The sequence below is a fragment of the Eptatretus burgeri genome, chromosome 6 (genome assembly GCF_056783735.1).
Source record: "Eptatretus burgeri isolate ZD-2024b chromosome 6, Ebu_testis_v1, whole genome shotgun sequence".
Classification (NCBI taxonomy): domain Eukaryota; kingdom Metazoa; phylum Chordata; class Myxini; order Myxiniformes; family Myxinidae; genus Eptatretus; species Eptatretus burgeri.
Genome location: NC_140966.1, coordinates 23159919 through 23182377, shown reverse-complemented (window position 1 = coordinate 23182377; position 22459 = coordinate 23159919). Strand labels below are relative to the sequence as shown.

The 22459-nt window shown below is 38.5% G+C and overlaps 1 protein-coding gene across 19 annotated transcripts in view; it reads left to right on the top strand.

The window, feature by feature from the left end:
• The window catches only part of AGBL3 (AGBL carboxypeptidase 3), a 117269-nt gene that overhangs the window by 31334 nt on the left and 63476 nt on the right, over window positions 1-22459 (top strand). For all 19 annotated transcript variants that reach the window (XR_015059003.1, XR_015059004.1, XR_015059002.1 and 16 more), the window contains 2 exons: window positions 12865-13008; window positions 13313-13453. Coding sequence is in view for 13 of the 19 variants with exons in the window: in XM_085884295.1 (XP_085740421.1) it covers window positions 12865-13008; window positions 13313-13453 (285 nt within the window). In the remaining 6 variants the exon portion in view is untranslated. The remainder of the gene's footprint in view (window positions 1-12864; window positions 13009-13312; window positions 13454-22459) is intronic.

Here is a 22459-nt window from a genome sequence, read left to right as displayed (position 1 = left end):
CCTAAATGATTATAACATTGAAGATATAATTCAACTATTTTGTGATACACAGAGATGTAAAAAGAAATCAAATCCTATAACTTGTATTCTTAGTGATAATACGGATGATATACCGTCTCCCCAAGATTTGGATAAATCAAAAAAGAACCTCGTTATCTTTGATGATTGTGTTAATGAGAGAAACCAAACGGTAATGGACAGCTACTACACAAGAGGGAGACATTCTTCTTGTAATTGTATTTATCTTAGTCAATCGTACTTTCAACTTCCTCGTCGTTCCATCAGAAACAATGCTAATACTTTTATTTTATTCAAGTTAAATTCAATAGATATCAATAATTTTTGGAGAGATAATTGTTCTACATTATGTAGTAAAAAGAAATTTGAGGATTACATGAAGCACATGACTGAAAAATATAAATATATTGTTGTGAAACAAAATGAGATATTAAGGGATATATTTTTTGTTTTATAAACAATTACATATATAAATGACAACTATTATTGTAAATGTTGTGGGTAAATCTGCTTCTGGAAAAAACTTTCATAAATCAAGGTTCTTGTGTAGTACAAATGAGAATATTGTAAATTTACTTGAAAAACACCCCGTGATACGCATTGTATCAACAACAACTAGAGCAATAAGACCTGGAGAAGTAAAAGGTGAAGATTATCAGTATATTTCAGTGGAGGAACATATGCGATTGAGGAATGAAGGTCAACTATTTGAGGAGGTTTCTCTTGGTACAACAAAATATTCACATTGTAAGAGTGAGTTAAGGAAACTAAAATCTGGTGGTGTTGGGATATTAGAAACTAATCCAGAAGGAACGAGACAAATTATTAAACATCTGAGTGGAGTGAAGATTTTATCATTCGGTTTTGATGTTGATGAAGAAACTCAACGCAAACGTATGAAAAGCAGAGATGCAAGTATTAGTGAAGAAGAAATTACAACTCGCATTAATGTTAATAAAGAATTTGATGAAATATTTAAAGAAAAGGATTTATTTGAACACATCGACTTGAATGATGAAGAAAAGGAAAATTTCCCTGTTGATCTTTACAATTCATTAAATTATATTTTACAATAAATAAATGGATGCAAAAGAAAGAGCAAGAAGATTTAAGGAACATCAAGAGTTGGTTTCAAAAGTTGTAAAACAACAGGAAGACATAAAGAAGAAACGCAGACAGAAACTAACGGGCGAAGAAGCATTTGAAAGAAAACAAGAGAAATTTTTTAAACCACTTTTAAAAACTTCCCAAGAAAAAATGAAAGATGTTTCCACAGTTCCCACAGTAGAATATACTCCTAAAAACTTCAAATGTTAAAAGATTTTGATCAAATGACGGAGGAAGAATTAGAGCATTTAGGAGAATTAGAATATGATGATGAAGGTTTATTTCAACAACTGGAAGAGATTAATCGACCCCCTGATTATATTGTGAATGCTCTTCAAAACAATGAATATTCAGCGGATTCAAAAACCAAAGCAGGACTCATTCCAACAGAACAATCAGCAATATTTCATCTTGTTCAAGAAAAGGTGTTGATATTTAATGATGAATTAAGGTTCTTGGGTTCTGCTCAACCCCCTGTTAAACTAACTCCGAGATTAATGTTTCTTCTCACAAAAGATGGAAGACAAGGTTCAACTGTGAGGGATGAATCAAAGTATATTGATAAACCATTGGATATGGAAAATAATGATGATAGAGTATATATTGATCTGCTGAACACTCTAAATTATAAGGTTATTCTTTCTGGTAAAAGTAGGAAGAATGAGAAGGAGAAACACATTATTCAGGCTTTAAGTATCCTTGGTTCAGGTGTTAGTTTTCTTCCAAATGACCCATCGCAATTAGTTAATAGACTGTTATTGTTGTTAGGCAGTAAGAAGGCTGGAAATAACAATTGTTTTAATGAAGCATCAGCCATTTTAGACCAGTTGATGAACATGAAAATAATTAATAAATATCAATATAAAGACATTTTATCTCATATTAAATAAGATGAGAAGCACAATCCTCAGTTTCAATTTCACAACAAGCGACCACACATCTTCATTCACATACCCACTACAACTTGACACAACAAAAGAATATGAGGCATCTCTATTGTCCATGGAAACTTATAATGCCTTATTTAATATAAGCGAGAAAAATGACAAGTTTAGTTATAATCCGGGAAGTGGATACAAAACGATAACAGTCTCACCCGGAGCATATGAGATTTCTCAAATTTCTTCCGAAATTGCTCGTCTTATGAAAGAACAGGGTGATGAACCAAAAAATATTGTTATAGACATTCAAAAACATACTTCAAAATCAACGATTAAAGTTAAAAATAACTACAAGGTTGATTTCACAATTGATAATTCATATAGAGAGTTATTGGGTTTCTCCTCAAAAAAGATTGAAACTAATGGGACGTTTTACAGTGATAATGTCATTCAAATATCCTCAGGAATAAATTTGGTGTTAATTCACTGTGATTTGATTGATGGTGCTTATAATGATGGAAAAAAAACAAATACAATATTTTCATTCAGCGCATACTCAACCCCAATTGGTTATAAATTCAATATGGAACCTAAAAATTTGGTTTATCTCCCTGTGTCAGGAAAAACCATACACAGAGTAAATTTTAGGATAACCGACCAAGATAATCGTGTGATTTCTTTTAATGGATAAGTTATATCCATCAGAATTCACCTACGTGAAGTTTTCCAATAAATAAATACGATGGTTATTGTGAGGAAACACGAGTTGGGAAAATATAAAATAATTGCAGGGGATGGGATGTTCCTTTCCCCATACTACAAGGGTGAAGGTATGTATCTTGGTAGAGGATACTATAAACCTAAGAGACAAAGGGGTGTTGGACATCAATTTAGAGGAGATGGGATAATTGATACTCTTATGGGTATTGGTTCAACTATTCTTAAACATAAAGATCTAATTGGTTCAACTGCTTCTGCTGTGGGAAATGTAGCAGGTGCTGTAAAGAGCATAAAAGATGCCCAGAAGGAATCTCATAAATTACAAGCAATAAAAGAAATTAAGAAAGGCAAAACTCAGTTGTCCCCCCAAGAACGACAGAAAATAATTCAAATACTTGGATCAGGGTTTCAAAAGTTTTAACATCTTTTTTCCTAAATAAATACAAGTATGGAAGCAATTGATAGTATCTATGATTTGGATGATACTATTATTATCTCAAACTCCACTAAAAAAGAAGATTACTTCAAGGTAAATGCAATAACTGGAACAGACTGGAATACGAATGGTACAAAAAGTTTTGAAATAAATAATCAACAAACCTATTTGAATCTCTCCGAAAGTTTCTTGTTGTGTAAATTTAAATTCACTAAAGCTGGGAATAACACAAACGCTACACTTGTAAATGATTTCTTCTGGAAAATGTTTGATAGTGTGCGTTTGTATATTGGAACACAAGAAGTTGAAGCTCTATACATTCAGTGATAGAATGGGAAAGGGGTCTGTCGAAGGTTTTATTCCTGATATGTCAACGGGGACAAACACAGACCCTGGATATACTCAAAGGAAAGGAATGTATAATGATGATACAAAAGCAGAAAATAGTTTTACTGTGGCAGTTCCTCTTAAAGGTATATTTGGATTTTGTGATCATGATAAAGTTCTGTATGGTCTTAAAATTAGATTTCAACTACAAAGGAATGATAATGAAAATCGATTGCTTTTTGGTGTTGGTAATGCTTTTAGTGATCAGAATAAATTTGTAATTGAGGAGATGAGTTGGTATATCAGTGAATATACTCCTAATCTTAAAACAGAAGAGATGTTGAATCGAAGACTTAACTCAAAGAAACCACTCAGTGTATCATACCTCAAAAGAAGATGTCAACACGTTAAACTCAACCAAACTACTGACACGTGGAATTTGGGTGTTCTGGAAGGAAAGCCACGATATCTGTGGATCATTTTTAAAAAGCCAGATGGTGATACTGCGACTGATAAGAATAATGCATTGAGTGATAATGCTAAGGTGAAACAACTTCGCGTTTCTCTAGATGGAACATTTTATCCACGAGATAGATTGGAAATTAATTGGGAAAAAAATGATTTTGCTGAAGCATACAAGTCTTACCAAAAGGTGTGTGAAAGTAAAGGAAATAAAGAACCTATTTTGGATATGACAGCATTTAAAAGTTTGTATACAATCTATGCGTTTGACCTGAGCGCTCAAAAGGAAACTATAAAGTCTAATCGAGTGGATACTTCCCTATACATTGAAAGAGGAGAGAGTGAAGAAGTTGATACATATTGTTTGCTTTTGGAAGAAACAGAATTGCAGATTAATACAGATAATGGTGTGATGATTAGTCTCACATAATTTTTTGTTAAATAAATGAGTGGCAAAGTACCAACTGGGGTATATGTTAATCAAATCAATCTTCATAAACTGTCATCTTGTGTTCAAAATCAAAAGCCTTGTACGATTAACGTTAATACAATTCAGAGAAAAGGAGCAGTAAGAATTGATGTTTTGCTCACAAGAGAACAGGTTAAAATCTTGAATGACACTGGCTCACTTAAAATTAAAATGACAAAACCAATGTTGAAAAAATATTTAATAAGAGAGACGAGTGGAGGATTTCTCCCATTTCTAATTCCTTTATTTGCTGGTTTAAGTGCGGTTGGAGCATTGACGGGTGGTATTTCAACAGCGGTGAAAACTGCCAACGAAAGGAAGGCTCAACTCCAGGCTCAAAAATAATTGGAAAGACATAACAAAGAGTTGGAGAAACAAATTAGTGGAAGTGGTGTAATTGTAGATTTTGCTGAAAAACTTGAAGGTCTGCCTGATAAAGCGAGATTGTTAGTTGGAGATATGCTTTCTTCTATAGCACAAGCAGGTGTAAAATTAACGAAAAGAGATAATGGATTATATCTTTCTAATAAATAAATGAGCATTGATGAGTGGTTGAAAGAATTTGGAAAGAATACAACATCAAATTTACAACTTGTTAAATATTGTAAGAAATTAAAAATTCATAATGTGGTTATTTGTATGAGAGATGAATTAACAAATGTGCCGAAACATACAAAGAATATTATTATGAACTTTGAAGATAATAATGGGAACGGTTCTCATTGGGTTTGTATTTTTAATAGTCGAGACAAATATTATTTTGATAGTTTTGGTCTTCCACCACCTATTGAAGTCATAAAATTCTTACAGAATGGTGTTTATCAAACATTTCAAGTCCAAGAATTAGATTCCAAGTGTTGTGGTCAATTATGTCTATATGTGTTATTTCAACTCAACAACAAAAAAAAATTTATGATATTATTTTTAATCTAATATAAATGACTTATGTTGGTAAAGATGGTTCTATCTTTGGTGTATCTCAAGAACTGGATATTGATTTATCAAATTATTACACAAAGGCACAGGCTGAACGACATAAATATAATATAACCAAAAATATTAACATGAAAAATGCTTATAAATTAAAAAATTATCCAAGCCCGACTGACGCGAATGACTTGGTGAGATTAAACGATTTATCACATTATATATCCTTAAATAAAACGGCCCTGTATTCCAAATATACAGAAGTGTTGATATTATCTCCAGGTCATACAGAATTCACAGTTCGAATTAAAATAATTTTTTATAAAGAAGGGCGTATCGTTTGTATGAGAATAGAACAATGGGGGTATGATATGAATGATTTAGGGTATAATTGGTCATTTAAAATTAACCTCGAAGACCTGGAACAATTAAATCAGTCTCGTAAGGAAGAATATTATCCACTTGGTATCGAGAATGAGTTTTGTGGGGCCACGATTAGTAAACAACAAATAAAATAATTTAATAAGGGTAAATATAATAATGGTTTTGCCCTTGTTTATCTCATGAAAACAGAAAAAACAGGATTATATATAATAAGTAAGGAAATACAAAATGATTTAACTATGGGAAGATGGGGAGGTGTTTCGTGCCATAATATTATTCTAACATATATTTCTAATACATAAATGACAGCAAGAAGGCTTCAAGAAAATTATCATTTCTGTGTCCAAGCATACCTTCAAGAAAAGGGTATTCGGTATTTTAATAAATATGTTCTACAACATAAGAATGAGGTATTTTCAATAAAAGATTGGCATTATGCTGATGTTGATAAACCGACAACTTTAGATTTAATAAAAATGTTAAATAATGAAAAAATTATAAAGTTAAGAAAAGGTAAGGCTCTTTTAGAAATTCAAAAGAAATTTTATTGGTTTCCTGTTGTAAAAAAAATTATTTTGGATACAGGAATAACAAGAAATCCTGATGAATATATGTATGATATTCTATGGGGTGTAAGCGATTCAAGGATAATAAGGGATGAGGAAGGAGTTGAAGAAGAGAGGGAAGAGGAGGAAAAGGAGAAGAGGGAGGAGGAAAAGGAGAAGAGAGAGAAGGAGGAGAGGGAGAAGAGAGAGAAGAGAGAGAGAGGGAGGAGAGGGAGAAGAGAGAGAGGGAGGAGAGGGAGAAGAGAGAGAGGGAGAAGAGAGAGAAGGAGAGGGAGGAGAGAGAGAAGGAGAGGGAGGAAAGAGCGAGACAAAATAAATATCAAAATATGGAAACCAGTGAGATTAAAAAAGATTGGTGGTATTACAGAAAATAACTCAACCCACCGAGGAGGAAAACAAAGAATTGACAAGTCTATTTGCAATACTTTCGACAAGAATATTGACATCGACAAGATATTCATTTTAATTCAAGTTTTTCATTTTTATTTTTTTCTTAAATAAATGGAGGAGAGAGTGAAGGCATTTCTAAGGATTCTTTATGTTTTAAAAATTAAGATTCAAATGTGCATGTTGGAAACTAAAAAGGTTTTTGCACTCTGCAGGAATTTTTCACATAAATAAATGAGTTATTGTCTCAAATGTAAAAAGAAAACTAATACTAAAAATATTTCATATATTAAAAGTAAAAATAACAGGGTTATACAAAAAGGTATATGTTCGGTGTGTGGTTAAAAAAAAAATCAATTTATCTCCAAACACAAACTCGGAGGAGATATACAAAAGTTTTTATCAGGAAGTAAAGTTACAACTACTGGAATACCAGGGGAATTACATCTTCCAGGGTATTCTTTCTGTGGTCCAGGCACAAACTTGGATAAAAGATTAGATGAGGCAGACAATCCTAAATCCTGGAGTAAGCCTATCAATATAGTTGATGAAGTGTGCATGAGACACGATATTGATTATGGGAATACCACAACGTTGGAAGAAAAGCATGAAGCCGATAGAGAAATGTTGTATAATTTGTCTCTGATACAAAATCCAACCTTAAGAGAAAAAGTTGATCGGTTCATTGTGAAGAAGATGATCAGTGCTAAATTGAAACTTGGACTTGGAAATTCAAAAAACTTGTAAGCTCTAATGATGTCATTAAGATTGAAGAGCAATTAGCTGATGAATTACATAAACCAATATTCACAAAGTTTCAGAGAAGGAAAGTTTATTCCAAGGAAGTAGATTATATCTGGTCTGCTGATTTGATTGAACTCAATAATGATAAGGGGTACAAGTATGCTTTAACCGTTATCGATTTGAGGAGTAGATATGTATGGGTTGTTCCATTAAAAAACAAAACAGGTAATACTCTTATGTTAGCCTTTCAACAGATATTTAATAAAAGTAAGAGAAAACCTAAAAAATTGTGGACTGATGAGGGTAGAGAGTTTTATAACAAGACATTTATGAATTTTCTAAAAAATAACAGTATTACATTATACAGTACCTTTAATGAAGGGAAGGCAGTTGTTGTTGAACGTTTTAATCGTACCTTAAAAGAGAGACTATATAAAAAATTCACACAACTCGGTTCACAACAATGGTCATCTTTTATTCAGGATATTGTGGATAAGTATAATGACACGATTCACACATCAACAAATATGAAACCATCAGAAACATTTACAAAATTAAAATATGAAAAAGAGATTAATGTCAGAAAACCTAAGTTCAAAGTTGGTGATATCGTAAGAATATATAGGTGGAAATCTCATTTTGAAAAGGGTTACATTAAAAGATGGACTAACGAGCTTTTTAAAATTGTTGATGTAATAGATACGGTTCCTTGGACTTGTAAGATATATGATTTGGAAGGGGAAGAGATTTTAGGTTCATTTTATTCACAGGAATTACAAAAGACAAAGATAAATTGAATTTTTTTGACTCCGCCCCTTTTTGACTCCGCCCACACAAGCCCCACCCACATAAACCCCACCCCACACAATCCCCACACAAACCCCACACAAACCCCTCACAAGCTCCACACACACAAACCCCACACAAGCTCCACCCATATTCATCATATTCACATAATTAGTGATTAGTTAATTAGTTCCCCACACAACATGTTTATTTAATTAAAAAATTATCCACCCATCCACACAAGCTCCACTCATCCACCCATCCACCCATCCACCCATCCATTTATCCACACAAACCTCATCCACATAAGCCTCATCCACATAAGCCCCGCCCACATAAGCCCCGCCCACATAAACCCTGCCCACACAAGCTCCACCCACATAAACCCTGCCCACACAAGCCCCACCCACACAAGCCCCGCCCACACAAGCCCCGCCCACACAAGCCCCGCCCACACAAGCCCCGCCCACACAAGCCCCGCCCACACAAGCCCCACCCCTCATCCCCCTGTGCGCCCCCACCTTTGACCCACCACCTCCCTCATCCCACCCCCACCCTTCCCCCACACACACACATGGGGAGGGGAGGGATGGGATGAGGGGGTGATGGGTCATTGGGGGAGCGCACCTACCCCCCCTTCATGTCTTGATTCTCTTCTTGAAATTCAAAATCAAGTAATTGTAAACAAAACAAATATAATTTATTAAAATTGAAAATATTAAATATTCATTTGCGAGAATGTATAATCTTTCCCAGCAATCTTCTTCAGATGTCTTGTGATTTCGAAACTCAGACACCATATTCTGTTTTGAAACAAAAAGTGGATAATAATTAGGTTTTATAAAGATAATTACATGGTAATATGAGTAAGCCTCGTTGACCACTGAATTAACACACCGGCCTCGTTGACCACTGAATTAACACACCAGCCTCGTTGACCACTGAATTAACACACCAGGAGCCTGTCATCCTTTCAAGGCCAATAAAATTAATTCCAGTGTACTGGCAAAACCGCGTCCAAACTAATGATGCAACCAACATAAGACGACATTCTAAAGAGAGAGTGATATTAATAATAATTCAGAAACATTTACCTCCAGAAAATCATGTGTTGTACAAGATTGCTTCAACAGCTGATGTTGTGTGATAGTGCTGAAAAAAAAAATAAGTCAAGGGTATAGATGGAGCCAGACAGAGAGAGATACAAACAGACAGGGAAAGCGACACACACACACGCACACACACACATACACACATATACACACACAGACACACACACACACATATACACACACAGACACACACATACACACACACACACACACACACAGACACACACACACACGCACACGCACACGCACACGCACACGCACACGCACACGCACACGCACACGCACACGCACACGCACACGCACACGCACACGCACACGTGTCTCACCATTGGTTTAATTCATTCGAGATCAGAGGCCGTGATAAGACTTCGTGCCAGTCATTATAAATGTTTTTCAATTCTCTTCTAAAATCATTGACCTCTTCAATAAGAGAATTCATTTGATGCACCTCGTCGTGATATGTAAACTCCAGTTCTTCCAACGACCTGTCAAGAAAAAAAAAATCAGAATTATCATGATTTAATTTATAATCATTTGCTTCATCGTTCAAAGAGGAACCAACTTACCAACTTTGTAGTGAGCTGTTGTCTTCATCGGAAGAGAGTGAGTCCATGTCTCTGGGCCGTGATAAGACGTTGTGTCAGTCTTTAAAAATGTTTTTCAATTCTCTTCTAAGATGATTGACCTCTTCAATAAGAGCATTAATTTCATGCACCTCGGGAAGAAAGATCGCTCATGTCTCAGTTGTAAAAATGAAAATCCCGTCTGGCAGAAACTTTGTCTGGCGAATCACTTATAAGGAAACGACGAGGAAATTACCTAAGCATTGGGTGCGGCCACAGGAAATGACAGCTTGGAAAATAACTGGGAGATATATTTTCAAAACATACTGAAAATGCCCTAAAATGGTTTTGATTCAAATGTTTTCAGTTCGTGTTCTGAGATAAAATATAAACACGAGACCTTGTCTCACAGAATAGTTCCTGTTTTTCTTTTCACAGCACGATCGTGTCAAAAAAAACACTTCCTCATTTTCACGGCATGAACTGAAAACATTTGAAACAAAACTTTTTTTATGGCGTGGTTTATACACAACAATGATATGTGGCTCAGGAGGTGGTCAAACAAGATCATTAAGAGAAGTTTATCATTTCGTAATGGCACAAAAGGGGTATCTTAAAAAATATAAAGACTCAAATGTTTTGTTTTTCAATATTTTAGATGGGGATTATTGTGCAAAGGAAATTAAACTATTGAAGGAATTTGAGAATGAACAAATCTTTATAGGTTCAATGAGTGAGCTGTTCAACCTTCAGGTTAAAAGGGGAGACAAATAAATATACCTTGGAATAGCCTGGTTATATATATATATATAATATAATAACTTGTGTGTATGTATATATATATATATATATATATATATATATATATATATATATATATATATATATATATATATATATATATATATATATATATATATATACCTACAAAGCCTGGTGTTGGCTTAGTGGTTAGGGTGGCGGCTTGGGATCCCAGTGTCCTGAGTTCAAGCCCCGTTGGCTGCTGAATTAACACCAGGGGGTTGACTCAGCCTGTCATCCTTCCGAGGTCGGCGAAATGAGTGCCAGTGTACTGGTCCCGGTGTATGCCCCGGTTAGAATAGGTGTACCATATCCCTGTGTGTCGTAAGAGGCGACCAGGGTTGGCGTCAGGAAGGGCATCCGGCCATAAAACATTGCCTCACAAAAAGCCAAACCCCTGCACAGCAGGGAAAAACGGATAAAAAGGGGGTTTATTTTTAGGGAAAAAAAAAGGGAATCGCTGAAAATCCCCCTTTCATTTACATGGGGAAAAGTGAGCCAGAACCAGTATATCCACCCTACATATATATATATATATATATATATATATATATATATATATATATATATATATATATATATATATATATATATATATATTGTTACGTTTGAGGGGGGGGGTATGCATTCAAAGGGTAATTAGGATGTTTAATTAGGTATGCCATGCTGTTCGAGTTTACCAGGATCTCGATGTAATAAGTAGCAATTCAGTTGTGATAAGTTGTCTAGTAAATGTTCATTTCTTCAAGGGGGGAAATGATAATTGTCACGTAATTAGATAGGGACACGGGATAGGGTAAGTGTGTCTGCGTAAACCCCTTTTGGTATTCTCTGGAGACTGGCCGTGACGTCACAGGACAGTGCAGCGGATGGCTCCGCCCCGTGATCACGATTGGCAGAAGGCGACGGCGGTGGGCCAATAAACGGCTCGATTGGAAGTGACGAGGACAGGAGGATAAAAAGGTTCTGTTCGGGGTCGAAGAAGAAGAGGAAGAAGATCTGGACAAAAACGATCGTGTTTTTTTGGTGTGGAGGCTGTTGCGCGGCAAGCATCCTTGTTGTTGTGCTGATTCGATCGTGTTCTTCATCGTGTCTTGGAGCCTTGCTGAGCCTCGTGCCTCACCTTGGTTGGCTCTGGGGTTCTGCTGACTCGGAGTACGGGGTCGAACGGCGGGCGGACCTGCCTCCCTCTCCTGCTCGCAACTTGGCGTCAGAACTGGTTCCCTGGCGGCTGTGAGCGGACTTGGGCCAAGACCAGGAGGTCGACAGCACCACGGTTTCTCCTGCCCCCCCCCCCTGACGAGAGCAAGGCCAGCTCGTCCGACGCCGATCCAGGGACAGTTGCGTCCACACCACGGTCCAGCCTGACCACCAGAAATAGCTACGTTGTGTGTGTGTGTGTGTGTGTGTGTGTGTGTGTGTGTGTGTGTGTGTGTGTGTGTGTGTGTGTGTGTGTGTGTGTGTGTGTGTGTGTGTGTGTGTGTGTGTGTGTGTGTGTGTGTGTGTGTGTGTGTGCGCGCGCGCTTGGCGCCTAAGAGGGTTTGAGATCTCTATATTCATTGGAATTGTCTGTGTTTTTCCCCACGCCCGATCCCACACCATCCCGTCGAATCGCCCCGGATCCCTCTTCTTGCCGAGTCTTGTTATTTCTGGTTAATAGTAAAAACGAATAAACATCATCAACTCAGTGAAAAGTGACTCGTGCCACCTTCCTCGTCCCGTTTGCGGTAGAGCGATTAGAACCGCCATGTTTGGGTTATAAATAAATAAACCGCCTCCATCGTTTCGGCTCATTCTACGTTGGCGGGACTGTTCAAGTCCCATGGACGTCACTATATATATATATATATATATATATATATATATATATATATATATATATATATATATATATATATATATATATATATATATATATATATATATATATATATATATATATATATGATTAACTATAAAAAATATCATTTTATTTCACTGTACCCTGGTGTCCCCTGTAAATTCTCCTCTCCCCTCTCCCCTTTTGCACATCTTGCTCATTATTATTCAAAAGCTCTGCAAGTCCTAGCATTTAAACTATAACTAACTTTGTTATATTTTGTCCATCATGAAAACATAGAATGGTTTTGTGTCAGAGTTAAAACCTGTTGTGCATTGTCATTGTGACCCATCAGGTTATGGGGCACAGCATAATCAAAGAGACCTGGCAAGAGAACATCACAACATCCAAACGCCCAAACAATCTCTTTCATTTCTGTGTCCTGTCAAAGATGTCCCGGAAGTACAGGATTCCAAGCAGGGAGGGGATTGTACTTCAGGTCTGGATCTTTTATTTGTTTTAAAGATCAGATTAATGGAGGGATATCAAGTTGTTGGTGTGTATGCATGCATTAATGCGTGCGTGCGTGTATGTGTGTGTTTTTTGCTTGCGTGTGTGTTCTTGGCAGGATGGGCTAGGGGTGGGGGATTGGATACGGTATGCTATAAATAATCGTGTTCCAAAATTATATGATTCTGTGCCTTTCAACACGAACATTTTGCCACCTTTCTCAGCTATATCTTAGTGATTACTTGTTCTTAGGTTTCCTTTTATTTCTTCTTCCATTCTTGTACTCAATGCAGAAAATTTGAAAAAGGAAAATTGTACCTCAAACCAGTCGAACAAGCCATGGAGTTTGACAGAGAACATGACTTCACTGGTTTGCAGCATTCCTCGTTGGCCACAGGAGTGCCAGGTTATCAATGAACATATTCATCATATCGGTACGTCCACCCCCACCCCCCCCACCCCCACCCAATCCCACATCATGTGCAATATGCGTTTAGTTGTATTCCTGTCTTGTTCCAATGCTTTTACATCTCTATTACGTCTGTAGTTAAAAAGTATAAGCCATATAGACAAGTCATGTCAATTTTCATTCTGAGAAGGATTAAAAATAAAATTCTTCACTAACATGACTCAGAATGGATATGCATGCTGCTGGATATTGTGGGGTATTTTAAGTTTGCTTAATTATGTTGGTACACTTTTGTTGATTTTTCAGCTAAGCATGAAGGGCTGCTTTGCCTTCAAATGTTCTCCAGGACAGAATGTGTAGCAGTTACCCCCTGTTGGTCAGAACCCTTGCAGAAAGTACTGGTGTCACAGGTTCACATTCACAATTCCAATCAAGAGGTGTTACTTGTATAGAATCCCTCACAGGACGCTTGCTGGCTCAACTATTGTGGGGAATCGACTTTGTGCTGGTAACTGCCAGTGGTCCCCAAACAGATAACATTTATATTATGACCACGTATTGCAGCCCTGCAGGCTAGGATGTATGAGGTTTTGTATGAGCTTGAGCTTTGGCCTTAGGGTGGGTCAAAGTGCATGTGTTTAGCTTTGTTATAATGTTTTTCTTTTAACCGTTTTCCAGAAGAAGGATGTCTCTCAATAGAGATTACAGCCAATGGGAACAAAACGCAATTTAATATTTATTGTACACAAGTCGATTGTGCATGCATTTTGCAAGCAGATAAATAAAATCAATTAAATGAGGGATGATTGAGCAGTCAGATCTTTATTTACTGTCAGTGATGTCATAAATTATAGCTATAGTGACCAATCTTCCATATTATTTATAACTATCAGTGTTATTTAGTTTAAGTACATGAGAGCACAAGGTTTTTTTTTATGTTCAAGGCTCCAGTCACCAACTATATCGTCTTCATCCAGATCAGGCCTTAAATAAAATAACTGCATTGATAGAAAAGTAATGAAAGAGAAAATAGTCGAAGAGTTTTTGAGGAAGTGAAGCAATTCTGCCTTTTGAAAAAGGGAAGGTCTTAAGTGTTTGGAAAGACATGAGAAGGTAAAGATTTCCAGTTTGGCATTGAAGGGGAAGAAACAAACATCATAATGGCCCACCCATGAGTTGCCAATGGCCACACAGTGATCATGTGATGTAGTGGCTTGTCAAGTATTTTGTGATCTCGCTAATGGTGGAGGTACACAAGGAGCAAGTTCTCGAGAGCATAAACTGAAGTAATATTGATAGAATAAAGAAAGAGAGCCTACTTTGTGATGTAACGTGAGCGGGTTGAGTTTTGAGGTCAGATTGGGAGAGTTGATAAGTCAGATTACTTTGGATTCAATTCTGTTCAGTAAGTGGAGTTTGAAACTCCCCCAGATGGGAGAACAGTACACAATACAAGGATGATCAATCCTTCATATAGTAGAAGCAAATATTCAGAGAAGAAGAATCTTTAACATGTGAACAGGACTCCTAATTTCTTAGAGGCAGACTAAACTTGATGCTGGCTTAATGGTTAAGGTGGCTGGCTTAAGATCCTACGGTCTTGAGTTTGAGTCGCTGCCAAAGCATTGGAGTAACATCAGGTGGGTTGACTCAGCATGTCATCTTTCTGAGGTCGGAAAAATGAGTACCAGTTTCCTGGTAACAGGAGGCACTGTATCAGTGGCACAGCCATGCCCCCAGAAAATGATGCAGTCAAGTAATCACAGGCTGCATACGAATACATTTTGAAACTAGAACGGGCACTCAGTAGAGCGCATACCTTCGCCAATGCTACATTTTGCCCCCCCCCCCCCAGAAACCGTTGATTGTGAGGGTATTTAATCCCATACCACATCTGCCATCTCATATGTGTTATGATGGCTTAAAAACATTAAATTTCCTGCTGTTTGACACTGATTCATGTACATTGTACAATTTCTGTATGAACTCCCTGACCTTTTTGGGTGTCGGTGTCAAGTCAATCTGATGACAACTGGTCACATTATAAGAAATCAAATATTACACATCACAGGATAGGGAATTGAATTCTAAACATTTTGAATCTACTTGCATGCAAATTGTATAAGAATTGACCGCGTTATGATAATAAAGGTCGTTGACCCCTCTGACCTTTGACCCAAACCGCTAACAAAGGTAATGACGTCATTGTGTCATATCATATATCACAAGATTGGGCATTGAATTCACAACATTTTGGCATTGGTTGCATGCAAATTGGATAAAAATCGACCGCACTATGGCAAAATGACGATTTTGACCTTTTCATGACCTCGACCTTGACCTTTGTACTCTTAATTTTGTAATTGATATTAGAGTGTTGGGAACAGAACACTCAACATTTTGGTGTTGGTTTCATGCAAATCGGATAAGAATTGACCGTGTTATGACTAAAACCGCACATTTTGCAATGTCGTGACCCCCCCCTGACCTTTGACTCCCAACCGCTAAGAAGGGTTATTACGTCATTGTGTCATGTCACATATCACAAGATGGGCATTGAATTCTGAACATTTTGGCATTAGTTGCATGCAAATTGGATACAAATTGACCGTGCTATGGTAAAAAGACGATTTTGACCTTTTCCTGACCTTGACCTTTGACCCGATCGCTCCCAAAATCTAATCAAATGGTCCTTGGATAATAACCAATCATCCCACCAAATTTGCTGCGATTCAGTTCAATACTTTTGGAGTTATGCGAATAACAAACAAACACACATATTCACAAATGAATAAATAAATAAATAAATACACAGCGATCAAAACATAACCTACGCAACAAAGTTTACGAAGGTAAAAAGAGACAGACTTAGCTGTTTGTATAATATGTGGATTCCAGGATAAATTTGATGTTCAGGTAATACCTAGTAGGTTTATTGTGTCACATGGTGTAATGGGAGAGAGGGAGAGAGGGAGAGTTGGCGAAGCATTAAACTTAACTTGATTACATTTGCCGCACTGAGAAATATTGTCCAAATCCAAATTTAAAGAGGTGGCTGTGAGGCTTGTATTGTTTTGTTGTTATTTTTATGCATGCAGTTATTTGGAGAAGAAAGTTGTTGTTGAACCATCAATACTATGGAGATAAAGTGGTCAGAGAGAAAGCTCAATGCAGGAAAGAAAAGTGAAGGAGGAAAGCCAAAAGAGGGAAGCTTAGATATCAGACCCCTTTGCCAAACTCTGTCAAAGACTTTTGAGATATCAAGGCTGACAACAAAGGATTTCCCAAAGTCTCTCAGAGAAGAAGCCCAGACATTCGTAACATAAGAAAGGATATCACTGGTAGATCTTGCCTTATGAAAGCCGTATTGATGTTCAGATAGAGGACTGTGAGATTCAAGATTATTGAGGAAGTGGGAATTGAGAAGACATTCAAAGACTTTGGAAAGAGTAGAAGTCAGAGCAATAGGACTGTTGTTGTAAGGGTTTGAATGGTAGTTAGAATGGTGATGGTAATTGGAAGGTAGGTTGCTAGCAACCCAGTGAACTTTTAATTCGTGAACTTCTTTAAATTAAGTCTTATTGGGAAAATAGGTTCAGTTCCAGACACCTACATATGACCAAAAAAAATCCAAACTAAAAATGGTGGATATTCATAGTTAGCTTAAAGTAAACAATGACAGTATATCTACATTTTGTATAAATAATGAAATATATGTGGACATGCATTACTAAAAGTATGCACTGGAACATTGAAGGTGGTAGGCTGTCCACAAATGCCTGGGGCAGTATCACCACCTGTCCCTTTAGGAGCCTTTTCAGGAACATTTATTATATTTCAAGATATTTTGGGGCAGACTGCTGGATGAGAGATTTGTGGGGTTTTGGGGGTTATTTCTTCCTTATGGGTTGCACTCCTGGTTCTGCACTGCCTGCTGGTGGGTACCGTTGGAGTCGGTGTTCACACAAGCTTGCTCCCAGAAAGCAAGAGGCCAAAATCCAGGTGTAGTGCACTGAGAGGCTGCCCCATCATTTGGTACATCATCACGGGTCCTCTTCTCTGCCAGTTTGGAGCCACACTGAGCACAGGATTCGAGGAGTCCCTTCCATGGTGCTATCTGGAACGCTTCTACTTTGTCTGCAAAGTTCCTTGAAGCCCCTTTGCCCCTTCTTGACTTTACTGTGGCCCAATCATTTACAACACTCCCATACTGATGATCTTTTCCATATTCTTTCTTTGCTTTTCCACACAAGGTTCCTTCTTGGTTTTTGACCTCAATCATTCCCCTTTGGTGTTGCAACAAAAAAAAATTACCACTGTACACCATCAATAAATGATAAACGTTTACTGCCCGCAGACACGTCTCAAATCATACTGTCAGAAAACTTCAAAACACCCACTCCTTCCAGGAGCGATCGTGCACATGTAAGATCACGTGGCATGACCCCGTTGGATTACATGATGTGCCATTATGGTTGGTTACTTGACACTCCATGAGTGGCACCAAAGTTCCACCAGCCAACTTTTCTTTACGGACATTTTCCTTTCGGAGTTTTGTGATTTTTTTTTTCTTTCTGGAATCATGGCTTTGAGTTGCATCAGTATACCAAATTTCAACTTTCGAGCCAACCTAGAAGATACAAAGCATTTTAATGAGTGAGTGAGTGGTGAGAAAACCGAGCGTAGTGGCGTGCGCCTGTAATCCGGCTACTCGGAGGCTTGGGTTGGAGGATCGCTTGAGGACGGGAGCTCTGCACTGGGCCGCGCTATGAAAGGGTGTAGGGCAGCCCGGAATCATGGCGAAACCCAATCATTATCCCTGTGCCATAAGAGGTGACCAGGGTTGCGTCAGGAAGGGCATCCGGCGTAAAACCTATGCCAAATCAGTATGCGGATCATAACGGATGATCCGCTGTGGCGACCCCTAACGGGAGTAGCCGAAAGAAGAAGAAGAAGTGAGTGGTGAGAAAGCTTTATCGATTAGATTACTGCAGTGGCCTGCAAAAGTATTCACATTTTGATGCTATATGAGCTTATTTCATGATGTTTTCAAATCAACCTTCATATATAAAGTCTTCACAAACGACTCCAAACTGATAAAGCTGACAAAATGCAGATAAATTGGGAATAAGTTTGATTAACAGAGAAAATCAGATGATTCTCAGTTGCATATTTATTCAAACCCTTTACCTAATTAACCCAAAATCGATTCTGGAGCAAATTATTTGTTTAAAAGGTTTCACCTGTGTGTAATCAGTGGTTTAACTTTAAAATTAAGCTCCCCCACTTATCTCAGGAGTTTTAAGGTGCAACTCACGTGACCAACCGACAGCAGCAATGTATGCTTAGTGTTGGCTTAATGGTTAGGGTGGTGGGCTTTGGATCCGAGGGTCCTGAGTTCAAATCCCGCTCAGCTGTTGAATTGTCACCAGGTGGGGTTAACTTGGCCTCTCATCCTTCCGAGATTGACAAAATGAGTGCCAGCATGCTGGATATACTGTGTCAGAGTGGCGACACATCCAGGATTGTGTCCAACAGCCAAGGAGACTGCTTAAGCAGCCCGAACACTCTGCACAGAGTGTGGTCCACAGCCAAGGAGACTGCCTAAGCAGCACCAATGCTCTGTGCAGAGTTTAGTCCCAATCTCCTCCTTTTCCTCACTTTGGTCAATCAACAAGGCAAACATGAAGATCAAAGAGCTTTCCAAAAAAGTCAGACATAAAGTGGTAGAGAAGCACCATTCAGGAGACGGTTATAAGAAGATTTCAAGGTCACTCATTATCTCTGAGTACGGTGAAATCCATCATTAAGAAGAGGAAGATGTGTCATACCAACCAGACTCTACCCAGATCAGGTCGCCCATCCAAACTGAGAAACCGGGCAAGCAGGAAACTGGTTTGGGATGTCACTGCAAATCCAACAATGACTTTGAAAGATCTGCAAGGCTCTATGTCTGAGATAGGGGTCAGGGTTAATCAATCAACAATATCCTGTTTTCTTCGTGAAGCTGACCTTTACTCACAAGTGGCAAGAAAGAAGCCATTACTGAAAAAGACACATCTAAAAGCTCATATGGAGTTTGTGAAAAAGCATCTTAATGATACTGCAGGAATGTGGAGAAAGGTTTTGTAGTCAGATGAGATAAATTGAACTTTTTGGTCTAAATTCAAAGTGTTATGTCTGGTGCAAACCTAACACTGCACATCACCCAATCAACACCATCCCCTACTGTCAAGCATAGTGGTGGCAGTATCATGTATTGAGCTGTTTTTCAAAGCAGGGACTGGCAATCTTGTCAGGATAGAAGGGACAATGGACGGTGCAAAGTACAGGAGAATCCTTGATGAAAACCTGCTTGAGTCAGCCATGAATCTGAAACTGGGTAGGAGATTCACATTTCAGCAGGGCAGTGGTCTGAAGCACAAAGTCAAAGCCACACTGGAGTAGCTGAATAATAAGAAAATAAATGTTATTGAGTGGTCCAGTCAAAGTCCTGACTTGAACCCAATTGAACATTTATGGCGGGACTTGAAGATTACAGTCCATCGACGATCCCCATCAAACTTGGCAGAACTAGAGCAATTTTCATGTGAAGAATGGGCAAAGATTTCACCATTTCACTGAATAAAGCTGGCAGAGACCTACCAAAAAAGACACACTGCAGTCATTGCGACAAAAGGTGCTTCTACAAAGTACTGACCTCAGGAGCTGAATACTTTTGCAACCAGTGAATTTTGATTTGTACATGTTTTTTTTTACAGGTATTGCTGACATGTAACCTCCTTCAACTATTACCATCCATTCATTGGGACCGTACTCTGTGCAGAGCATTGGCACTGCCTAAGCAGTCTCCTTGGCTATTGAGCATAATCTTGGACAGGTCACCACTCCGCCACAGGATATCAGCAAGCTGACACTCATTTTGCCGAATACGGAAGGATGATCGACAGTTATCCCCACCTGGTATTAATTTAACAGCAGAGTGTAATTTGAACTCAGAATCCTAGGATCCCAAGACCACCACCCGAACCATTAAGCCAACACCAGGCATACGATTACCATGTTTGGTTTGATCTTTTCAGTTATGAATAAAAAAGTTCATTTGGACAAATTGTCTTCTGCATAATTCGTAATTCATCTCAATGTGGCATTATTGGTCAGGGGTGAATTATTTTGCAGGCCACTGTACACATTCTGGCTCTGAGGGCAAGGATGTATGTTTATTGTATGACCATTTGAGCTTCAGATTAAGGGCCAAGGTGCATGTAACTTCATTTGATAAGCTCTGTGACAGTGTACTTTGATGTATGGGCTGGAATACACGTTGAAAAAATTAAAAAAAAACTTTTCTTTCTATAAGAAAAGGCACCACTCAATAGAGATGACTGCTCGGGAGCCAGAAACACATCAGTGGCCTTTCTCCTAGGAGGGGTGAATTTTTTTCCACAATACCTGTCGATAGAGCCTGGTGTTGGCTTAGTGGTTATGGTGGCTGGCTTGGGATCCTAGGGTCCTGAGTTCGATCCCCATTGGCCACTGAATTAACACCAGGGGGTTGACTCAGCCTGTCATCCTTCTGAGGTCGGCGAAGTGAGTACCAGTGTACTGGTCTCGGTGTATGCCCCGGTTAGAATAGGTCTACCATATCCCTGTGTGTCGTAAGAGGCGACCAGGGTTGGCGTCAGGAAGGGCATCCGGCCAATTGCCTCAAGAAGGGAACCATGATTAGTACTGCAGCATAGCAAATCAATTGTTCGACTTTTCATAAAAGCACCAAAATTGGTACATATGTTGACTAATGTATTCTGAACTATTCTGGATATGGAGCCACTCGAGATTTTGCCTTGGTCAGTTTTCGCGGCCATTTTCCAAAATGGCCACCATTCTACTTTAACAACGTGGGATATCTGTCATTGTTATTCTCATTGTAGGTTTACAATGAGTTCAAGGCAGGCCACTTCACAGTGCAAAAGACCAAGAGAGCATTCTCAGCAATTCCTCTTGACTAAGCGCATGAACAAAACAATGCTCGTGTCAAGGGTGACTGAGGTGCCGTTGGCCTGACGGACAATCCCAGTGCTCTGAGGCGCTGGATGTTCGCTGGACCCGAGGTGGCCAGAGTGATCATGGAGTTTGAGGAGGCGAACATGCATCCAAATGCCAATGAGGAGACACGTCACCATGAAGAAACACCGTGTGCACAGGAAGCATTTGCCAGAGATGTACAATCACTTGTGGCTGTCATCGAAGAGCTGGGGAATCCCTTCGAGGAGGATAGTCCAGATTTGCTGGTCCTAGACACCAAGGAGATTGTCGATCCTGCAGTGATTGAAACAGTTTGCACTGCCAAGCAGATTGGCTAAGAATAGTTTCAGGCATACTCAAAGGATTGCCTCATCGACAGAACCAAGTCTATTGACGAACCTATAAAGAGGAACAATCTCCCCCTCTTCGGAACATACAGAAAGCCAAAAGCATCTGTGAAGAATGATATGGCCTTATTTGCAAGGCCCTACATAATAGAGAGCCTTTTCATGGTCAATTTACTGAATTTTACACTTTCCTTATATCTACCACCAATACAATAAAATAAGAGCATATAGCCAATTTTGCGAAAGTAGAATGGTGGCCATTTTGGAAAATGGTCGCCGAAGCTGACCAAGGCACAATCTCGGGTGGCTCTATATCTAGAATTGTTTGGAATACATTATTCTACATGTGTACCAATTTTGGTGCTTTTATGCAAATTTGAACAATTGATCTGAAATATCAGACTATGCTGCAGGACTAGATTGAATGGAGCCCGCAAAAAGCTAACCCCTGCTTAGCAGGGAAAAATGGCTGTAAAAAGGCTGTTAATACCTGTCTATAATGGAGACCTCTGGATACAAGAAAAAGTGTGCCTGCATGGCAGATGTCCTTTTATCATGGGGAAGAGAATTTAAGAAGAGGGTTAAGAGAGTAGCAAGGTAGCGGTATTTCACACAGAGACATTAATCTATGGAATGGTCTTCCTGGAACGGGAGTTGCA